The sequence below is a fragment of the Taudactylus pleione genome, unplaced genomic scaffold (assembly GCF_031769625.1).
Source record: "Taudactylus pleione unplaced genomic scaffold, aTauple2 ptg000018l, whole genome shotgun sequence".
Taxonomy (NCBI): Eukaryota; Metazoa; Chordata; class Amphibia; order Anura; family Myobatrachidae; genus Taudactylus; species Taudactylus pleione.
In genome coordinates, this window is record NW_028284420.1 from 5,078,655 (window position 1) to 5,088,958 (window position 10,304).

The 10,304-nt window shown below is 45.0% G+C and overlaps 1 protein-coding gene across 1 annotated transcript in view; it reads left to right on the plus strand.

Annotated features, from left to right (window-relative positions):
- ITGB3 (integrin subunit beta 3) overlaps window positions 1-9,914 on the plus strand; it is a 118,981-nt gene extending 109,067 nt beyond the window's left edge. Inside the window, exons 14-15 of the mRNA XM_088442436.1 lie at window positions 4,250-4,416; window positions 8,682-9,914. Coding sequence (XP_088298562.1) covers window positions 4,250-4,416; window positions 8,682-8,753 — 239 coding nt within the window. The 3' untranslated portion in view covers window positions 8,754-9,914. The remainder of the gene's footprint in view (window positions 1-4,249; window positions 4,417-8,681) is intronic.
- The last annotated feature ends 390 nt before the right edge of the window (window positions 9,915-10,304 follow it).

A 10,304-nucleotide genomic window follows, 5' to 3' on the forward strand; every position in this document is an offset into this window, starting at 1 on the left:
CTCACTAATCGTGCACAAATCGTGCACTAAAATGTAGGAAACGACATGCGCCCGCTGGTCGTTTCTGCATTGTCCATTGCCTGAACATGCAGGCCAATCTGCCGGTAACGACAGATTGGCATGTTCAGGAATGATGGAGTGTGCCTGCACTGAACGACTGATCGTTCAGTGTAGGCACTGCAGGGGATTAGGAACGATGGTACGATTACAATGTCGTAATCGTACTGTCTTTCTTGATCGCACAGTGTGTACGCACCTAAAGTATGTAGACACTATGTCAGACCATGCGCACTCCATACATGACGCTCAATCTGTCAGTTTGATGAACAGGTCGTTCATCAAACTGACAGATTGAGCATCATGTATGGGAGCGCGCATGGTCTGACATGCTTGTGGAGGCAGCTGGTGAACAACATATTGTGCGGCCGCTCACCACATCATGCGGTGTCAAACAACTGCACCATATGTCGTCCGCCGCATCTGACGTTGCCTGGATACACAGGTCGTCTAATGTGTACTGTTCTACTCCATGTCACAATGAGCTGAGCAAGTCAGAGAGCTGGGGGCGGGTCTCATTAACAGTGAGTCCGGAAAATCAACACTATACAGTAACAGTGTGTGGTCCGGAGGAACAGACTGGATCAGCCACTATCAAATGTTAATAGCAGGTGCAGTCTAGCATAAAAACTAATGGCAGCACTTCTAAAACAACAGAACCCAGCTCGGAGCCGGTGCCCCACCACCACCCTCCACCCTGTGCGGCCACACACCCTGCAACACCCTAGTTACGGTCCTGGCCATATAGCTCAAAAAAGATGGGTAAATAAGGACACGTCTTTACATATTAAAATAATATTGATTTTACTCAATACTTTTAGTGGTTCACTACAATGGAAATCATTGCAACTTTCAAAGCACTTAGGTCTTGATGTTAATAATAGTGTGCTCAATAAAAATTATAAGTACAATCTTTGGTAGAATCTAAGAATATATCCAGCACTTTTCACAGGGGAGGAGAGGGGCGGGGTTTGGAAGTGTTCTGTCTGTGGTCAGAACCCAAAGAGTTTCACAAACCAGCTTCTGGCATGATGTAAGACCCGTGATAATTAACTGTATATATATATATATTATTTATATATATATATATATATATATATATATATATATATTACATTACATATATTAGTGGTCGAAGTAGGAATTTTGAAGTGGGGGTATGGAAAATCTAAGGTTGTACTTATGCGCATGTCGAAAAATGGGATGGCCTCTCACAAGGGGCGTGTCCTTAAGAGGCGCCCCTTTTTTCATCAATGTAGTGTACCACACCGTAGTACCCATTTATACACATTATGCTACACAATAGTAGTGCCCCTTATACAATGCTCACAGTAGTAGTGCCCCCTATACAATGTGCACAATAGTGGTGCCCCTTATGCAATGCCTACAGTAGTATTGTTCCCTATACAATGCCCACAGTAGTAGTGCTCCTTATGCAATGCCCATAGTAGTGCCCCCATGCAATGCCCACAGTAGTAGTACTCCTTATAGAATGCCCACATTAGTAGTGCCCCTTATATAATGTCCACAGACTGCATTGTATAAGGGGCTCTACTACTGTGGGCACTTTCACATTAGCACATGCACACAGTGCAGTAACTTTGTAACCATGTAGCAGTGCTGAGGGTGTGGTGGGTGCAGTCATGTCATTATTCTATTCTGTCCAACATGGAACACCCAACACCGCCATAACAGCCACGACTTACCTGTGTGTGCACTGCAGCGGTCACGAAGTGATCCAGGGAGGAGATGTCCCGGTTCTGGGTGCTGCTCTGCTGCTAGGCAATGGGCAACAGATCGCTGGCTGCACTGGTATCAAGCTGGGGTATACCACGCTGGATGCACTGAAATTATTCTCTGGAAATCAGCCCAGTTACCCCTAACTTTTATAAGGTTAGATTGTCAGCCTCTAAATTGGTTTATTAAAAATACCTTCTATGACATTTGCCAAAACAGGAGCTCAAACCTACCAATTTCACTCCGGCTATCAGGACATGCCATGAATAAAATAAAATAGTGGCAGGAAGGGGATGTATTTTTATGCAGCCCAGCGCCAGCAGTAGCTGCAGAGGGCATTTGTCCAGATGGAAATACAGTCACAGGTGAAGAGATGGGCAAGGAGTGGAGGCGAGTGTGTAGGTAGGCGAGAACAGAAGGTGGGTGAAGAGATAGGCAAGGATGCAAGCTAGTAGCTGGGAGAGGACTGGAGGTGGGCAAGGACTAGATGCAGGTGAGGAGACGAATGGGTAGAAGGGAGTGGACTGGATGCAGGTGAAAAGGCGGGCGAGTAGGCAAGAGATGACTAAAGGCAGGTGAGGAGGTGGGAGGGCAGGACGGAGAGGACTGGATGGGGACAGAGAGATAGGTGCGGAGGCGTGTTAGTAGGCAGGAGAGGACTGGAGGTGGGTGAGGATTGGAGGCAGGTGGGTGGGTAGAAGGGAGTGGACTGAAGGCAGGTGAAAAGGCGGGCGAGTAGACAGGAGAGGACTAAAGGCAAGTGAGGAGGTGGGAGAGGACTGGATGGGGACAGGGAGACAGGTGCGGAGGTGTGCTGGTAGGCAGGAGAGGATTGGAGGTGGGTAGGAGGGAGTGGCCTGAAGACTAAAGGTAGGTGAGGAGGCTGGATGGTAGGTGGGAGAGGACTGGATGGGGACAGGGAGAAACGTGCGGAAGCGTGCTGGTAGGCAGGAGAGGAATGGAGGTGGGGAGGACTTGAGGCAGGCGGGTGGGTAGAAGGGAGTGGACTGAAGGCAGGTAAGGAGGCGGGTGGGTAGAGGCAGGTATTAGGCAGTGAGAAGGTGGGTGGGAGAGGACTGGATGAGGGCAGGGAGATTGGCGAGGAGGCTTGCTGCTAGGCTGTAGAGGACTGGAGGTGGGTAATGATTGGAGGCAGGCAAGGAGGCGGTGGGTATGAGGAGAGCTCAGTTGTAAAGTGAAAAGTTTAAAAAAATTAAAAATTTCCAGATGCTAACACTTCAGATAGTCCGGAAATCAGGTCCTCTGAGTAGTAATAATAATTATAATAAATAGGTGGCAACTTGACTTCCCTACTTTTCTCTCCCCTCTTGTCCGTCTTCCTCACCTAAGTGTTTCAGACCTCCCTTGCAGCTCACTGCTTCATGTGCTAACGCCGGTGACAAGTAGTGGCCTCAGCCCCACCATCTGCCGCTCATGACCATACTCCTTCCCCCCTGCAGCCGTACTCCCAACCCCCCCACCCCCTGCGGCTGTACTCCTGAGCCCCCCCCCTGCATTCGCGGCTGTACTCCCGAGTCCCGAACACCTCCCCCACCCCCCCCGCGCGCGCTAACAGCTGTACTCCCGAGTCTTGACCTGCCCCCCCCCCCCACGACCCCTATCTTAATCCTGACGCTGGAACACCGACCCCCGCCATCCTGATCCTCCTCGGACGGGTAAGTATAACACTTAGATGGGGGGGTTATGTTCAGGTACCCCCGGGGAGACTTAGGATTAGGCACCCCCCCCCCCCGGGGAATGTTAGGGTTAGGCTAGGGGAAGGGGTGGTTAGAGTTAGGGTTAGGCCCCCAAAGGAGGGTTAGGTTTAGGGTGCGGGGAGGGGTGGTTAGGTTTAGGTACCCCTGGGGGGAGGTTAGGGTTAGGCACCCCTAAAGGAGGGTTAGAAGAGGGAGAGGGGAGGGTTAGGTTACTTACCTTTAACTGTCTGGATTTCGACCCGCCGGCCTGCCGCTGTCGGTATTTGAAACAGCCACCGGTATTACATACCAATTCCCCTTAATCAGAAGCCCGGTTGTACGTCTGTGGGACTGAACAAGTCTGGCCACTCTTTTTTTGTCTGCTGGTCTACTCTGTGTACAATTTAACATCTACTGCCCTCGAACAGTCCATCCAGAATTCAGTATGTATGCCATATGTACTTATCCAGAATGATCAAAGATCCTTAATTTTACATTCATGTGAATTCATATTATGTCACAATTTTGAAAATATACAAAAGTAAATGGATTAATGATCTCTATTTCAAGCACATTGTGAATGCACCTAGAAGAGTGGTAACCACATTGCAACAGAGATAGGTGTTCAAATGCCCATAAGTACATTACAGTACACTAAATCTGAGCATAATGGTTTTACTGAATCAATAACTTTAGTGTCAGATACTGCCAGAGCCCTCTGTATCTACCTCAAATAACATCTTGTTTATTCCTCACAGAATGCCCTCAGGGTCCTGACATCCTTGTGGTGTTAATGTCTGTCATGGGAGCAATTCTGCTTATAGGCCTGGTGGCTCTACTTATTTGGAAGCTGCTCATTACAATCCACGACCGTCGCGAGTTTTCCAAATTTGAAGAGGAGAGAGCAAAGGCTAAGTGGGACACGGTAAGAAATGTGGTAGAAGGGAGGAACAGATACACCACAATTGTTATAGTAGTGTATATAGACTCCCCTCTAATTATACAAATTAGGCCAATTGTACATTACATCTTTAGCCACACCGCATTTGGTGCTAGCCCCCACGGTCTGCCAACCATGCTAAATCTATATCCCTGCTAAAATTCCTGAGTGGAACAGTACAAACCTATAAACCAAACCAAACCCACTTTGGTGATATAACGCCCCTTGTCCAGTTGGTCATACCTGTCTTTTACCCCCAGTTAGGAAACTGTTTAACAAATTTCTGGACTTTTGCCAGCTATATACTTTTCCTTGAGGTCAAGGTAGACCCCTACATATAGTCCTATCATTCTTATCTGCCAGTATTTATTGTAGGTAAATGGTCTGCCCTCATGTTCAGCAACTATCATCAGCCCGCTATTAAGTTCTGTTCGGCTGTTAGTAACAAATGTCATAGTTAATCTTTCCTAGAAAGGCTTACACTGGACATAACTGACATTGTGTCTTGAAGCATGCATCTCTGTGTCTGTATGTTAAACACTGCTAGTCATTTACGAGACACAAAATAGCACAGTGCAGCATATTTTGGCATCATTGTGTGAAAGTAAGTTCACACCCCAAAGTACAATCTAATGTCCCCTCTGCAAATTCACTCAGCATGATTAATGCAGCTTTTGCTGAGAACTGAACTCCCACGATTAGCTTAAGTGAAGAATGTCAAAGTGCAGCCTTCCATCACATGAACTTTTCATCATTATCCTCAACGTTTCCTTTATTCTTCCAAGGTAGTATTATTTGACCCTCATTTAACGATCATATATCACAGAAATATTAGTGGAAATCTGAGCTGCCTTTATCTCAGGTGTTAATACTGGAATGGTTTTTGTATATGTTACTCTTACTTATGCACCTACATTGTCCCCTTGTGAAAGAAGATAATCAGTGCATTACTGAAGTAGTAGTAAGAACCAGGACATTAACAGTGAAGTATTATGGGATGTCACAATGGGCCTGATTCAGAGATGGACCCAGTTCACAAAGCAGCTGCTGGGCAAAAATATGTAAATTCCACCCATTGCATGCTTTTGTGATCTGCTGCCGCATCCGAAGATGCAGTATCAATAGTCTGTGTGAAGGTAGGTCACCTGAGTAACCCCCAGATTGCTGAAGATGTATTTCACGCTTTCGTGGCTATTAAAGCTGCCGCTGGCCTAGGCACAGCCAAAAATGTGGCCGAAACGTCCCCGTTTTCTGTAACACTGTCCATCGCTACCCCTTCTGCGCCCTGAACTGCCCCAGTATGTCAATCATGCTGCTGCTTAGGGGGCAATGGGACTATCGTTGCAGACACAGATCTGCACGTGAGCAGTACAGATCCTGGGAAAGCGCAGATCTCCAAACATCGAAGATGCACGGAAACCATCGGGTTTGCATAAAACTCTGAGCCAGCCCCACTTTCTAGTTTCACCTTTCAGTTGTTGTAGCTTTTTTGTCTTTTGCTAAATTAACTAAGGGCCTGATTCAGCAGTGCACGCTAATGAACACAGATTCCTGCTGGTTTTTTTAATCTGCGCAGGACCCATTCTGCGAGTGTGCAGAATGGGTCTTGCTGACTCGCTCGCAGACAGGCAGCAGACTGTTAGTGATTGACAGTCTGCTGCCATTTGTGGGCGGGGAGGGCGCGGCGATGCGGGGGAGGGAAGAAGCCAGGATCTCCGTCGGCTGATGGAGATATCCTGACCTCTTCCTCTAAACTGCGGCGGCCGGCTGCGCGACCCCATGGGACACCACAGCCGGCCGATGGTACATAGATTTTCCGATGCTGCGTTGGACAATGCAGCTCAGATAAGTAATGCATAGGAGGTGTGATGCCTCCTGCTGTATTACCATATCTGCAAGGATCGCAATTGCAAAGCTGCCTGCATTCATATTTCATATCTATAGCCTGCGTGCAGCTTTGCAATTACGATCCTTGCAGGATCAAGTCCTAAATCTTTTCTTTAGTCTAGTGAGCAGACATGCGCATTATTGTGACTGCATTGCTGTATTCAGCTGCAATTCACCCATAATACTCTGCAAAAATTTGCTCTTGCTCAAATGCTTGCACAAAACTCAGATACAGACCTAAGATGTCACAAGAGGGGAAAAATAGTCGTCACCTTTTCCTCGTTAATGTAGCTGAAGTTTAACTACTTCTGTGACTTAAACAACCCAAAATAGTGAGTAGTCAAAAACAGCGCTCCTGACTCTGCAGCCCAAAATAATAAGTGTCACTTTTTACTGCCAAATTATCAATAATAAACAGAATTTATATGACTTCATGTGCCGAGTCCCTGTGATTTCTTCTGTTTGTGATGAAATGTCCTTTTCTCTTAGGAATACATGTAAATATAAACAGATGATGCTAACATAGTGTAGTATTTAAGTAATCGTGTAACACCAAGGTGAAAAAGAATATGAAAAACTGTGGGCCTGATTCAGAGCCGGACACTCTGACCAGAGCGCTCGCTCTGAATCAGGGCCCTCCTACCTAAACTTGGAGCGGCCTCTTGGACACTCGCATAGCTGTGGGTTACCACCCATAGCTTATGCGAGCGTCCATGATGATTGTCGCGATGGTCTTGACCATCGGGCTTGCGATGAGACCCTGCGGTAGGGTCTCGGTGACCGCAAGCCCAGGAGTGATTTTGGCTCTATTAGAGCCAAAATCACTCCCACTGACATCACTAGGAACGCTCCCGTCTGGCAGCCACGCCCCCGGCATGCCCACCAAAGGGGGCGTGCTGTCAATCAAGATCGACAGCACGCCCCCTTTGATACGAGACCTGGAGCGATGGCTTCCCCGTCGCTCCCCGGGTCTCGTGCATGCGGCACCATCGACCCACTTGCGAGCGCTCAGCGCTCGCGAGCGGGTCTGAATCAGGCCCTGTGTCCCAAAGAAATGTTTCCAATATGTAGATGTCTGGTGTTAATACTTTTACATCATGTGAATAGTGGACAGGCCCATTAAAGGATCATCTTTAATATAACACGGGATGTAGTGATCAGATCCATACAGCACACCTCCAGGTATGATTCACTACTCTTACTAGTGTAGAATATAGTATTGGCTCATCCCATGCATCTTTGGTCAGTGTTCTTCTCTATAAATTCGCAGCTTAAACTGAATCATATGTTCACTAGGCACATCAACATTGCATCCCCAGGGAACCTGGCATTAGTGACTTCCTGTAATTACCAGAGGGGATTTCTGCAAGAGTCCATACAAGACTCCTTGGGGATGCAATGTTGATGTGCCTAATAAACATACAGTATGATTCCATCTAAGCTGTGGAATTTATAGAGAAGAACACTGATAACAGATACATATGATGAGCCAATACTGTGTTCTACAGTAGTAAGAGAGCTCAATCATATCTGAAGGTGTGCTGTATTAAAGATTACCCTATGTTGTCCACTATTCACATGATGTAAAAGTATTAACCCAGGACATCTACCTAATGGAAACATTTCTTTAGGACACAGTTTTTCATATTCTATTTCACCTTGGTGTTACACGATTACTTAAATGCTACACTATGTTAGTATCATTTGTTTATATGTACATGTATTCCTAAGAAAAAGACATTGCATCACAAAGAAGAAATCACAAAGACTCAGCACTTGAAGTAATATATTGTACTGTATATTCTGTTTATTACCTGTGAGACTTGTCAATGAACAGCTGTATTATCACCTTCTGTTGATAAGACAGATCATGTTGTCTAGAGTAGACATAGGGGCCTGTGCATCAAAGCTTGATGAGAGATAAAATTGTGAGAGAAAAAGTATTAACCAATCAGCTCCTAACTGTCATTTTCCAAACACAGTCTATAAAATGTAAGTTAGAAGCTGACTGGTCGGTGATTTATATCTCACAATTGTATCTATCATCAAGCTTTGATGATTTGACACTTGCCTATATTTAATCTCCACTCAAGATTTATTGTGGTGGAGGAAGCAGTGTTAAAATATACATTTTAATGAGGTTTCAAGTTAAAATTGCTTTTATTTAACTGGACAACCCATTCAAAATGTAGAAAGAGAAATAATGCCCCTTTAAAGGCACAGATTCACCCGTAGTGTCCTGTAGACATCCGGGCATCGGCATAGTGGGGTTATTGGATCTCTGAGGAGGGGCATGATGGAATGTGAAAAATATTGCATAAATGGTTTACTGCTAGCTTCCACTAACACCATTGCTCTTTCAGGCACACAACCCGCTGTACAAAGGAGCTACTTCAACCTTCACCAACATAACATACCGTGGGGAGATGGAGTGAGTGCAGTAACTGCTCAGAGTCACGGGTCCTTCTCTCACTGGGTGAGAGACAACATTCATGATGCCTCATACACACTCCTCCTGCTTTTACACCTCACCGTCTTATTAACACACTGCTCAGTGGAAGAAGTGACACGCAATTGCATTCCATGCGATCAGCAGAGCGAACAGTCTTAAAAATGCTATTTTTTTCCCCACAAGGGATTTGTTTTGACCCTCTAAAGCCTCAAGAAAATGGTGAATGGCCCTGACACGAAGACACAAAATGGCTGCCCAGCACAGAGACCTTTGCAGCCAAGAAAATGCTGCGAAAGTATAAGAAGAATAGAAATATTTTGTCACAGAAAACCTAAGAAGCATCTCAGGAATGCCACTATCCTCCCCTGCAGCTCTCAGCAGACCCCTGCAAGACTGAACTTGCATATTATCTACACCCTCATGACACCTTATTAATACTTGATTACTGCAACAGATCGCATCAGGTCACCGAATCTGATCACCTGAAGTTTTGTGGGGAAATGTACTATTTGACTGCTTGCATGGGTCATTAATGCCTACTTAATACATGTTCTATATATAGAGCACTGCACCACTGAGAGCAGTCCTGTCATTTCCCCAGCACCAGTGTTTCTCTATAAAATATGTGGCCTTTGTGCTCCATTCACAAACCAGCCATGCAGAGCTCTTCCGGAAATATGGAAAGTTTAAAGCTGACAGAAGTGATGCCTCTTACATGAAGTTCTAATATATTTTATACTTGGGTAGAGCCACTAAATAATTGCAGGCAATCATTAAATTAAAAATACAAACACGTATTTTAATGTGAAACAATGGGCTTAAATATACATTACAAACTGGGATTTGTGAAATCAAGAATAGCTCAGGATAAGTGTGGTATGTTATTTTATACATATCAAGGCACTGTTCTTTACTGAGAATGTTTACCTATTTACATCATAATAACAGCATTAATTGCACTGTACACTGTTTTTGTAGACTCAAGAAATCTGTGAACTGAGGGAGCTCTTGCCGATGTAAATGTCCTGCCTTTGATTATGCTGCCTCTCAGTGGACATTTAGTGAAACTGCAGTTTTTATTTTGTTTTTCCATGGATTATGTCACTGGTTTTTACTATGTCTAAATAAAAAGTGTATCTATTTGTTTTATGAAGAATCTTGTATTCCATTTAAATAGGTGTCTAAGATTATATAGCAAGTTTAATTTGGCAGTAACAGTAAAATTTAAGAGGGTAACTTGGGTTAAAAGGTAAACGCATATTTCTTTGGCCTGTATTACCACATCTAGTCTAATCCTGTTGTTGAATCTCATGGTCCTCTTCTAAACCCACATTATTGGCTGCTATACGCAGATAAATGTTTTACAACAGCTGTGTTGAAGCCCAGATTTTCATATGCTGCTTAATTGTTTGGTGAAGGTCTCTCTGAGGGTCTTTGAGGTACCTAAAATTAAATAGGTTCTTTACCCACTCTTCTCTCTACATTGCAGCCTAGGGTTCCCCATGCCTACATTACAATTTAGCAAAGTCCCAAT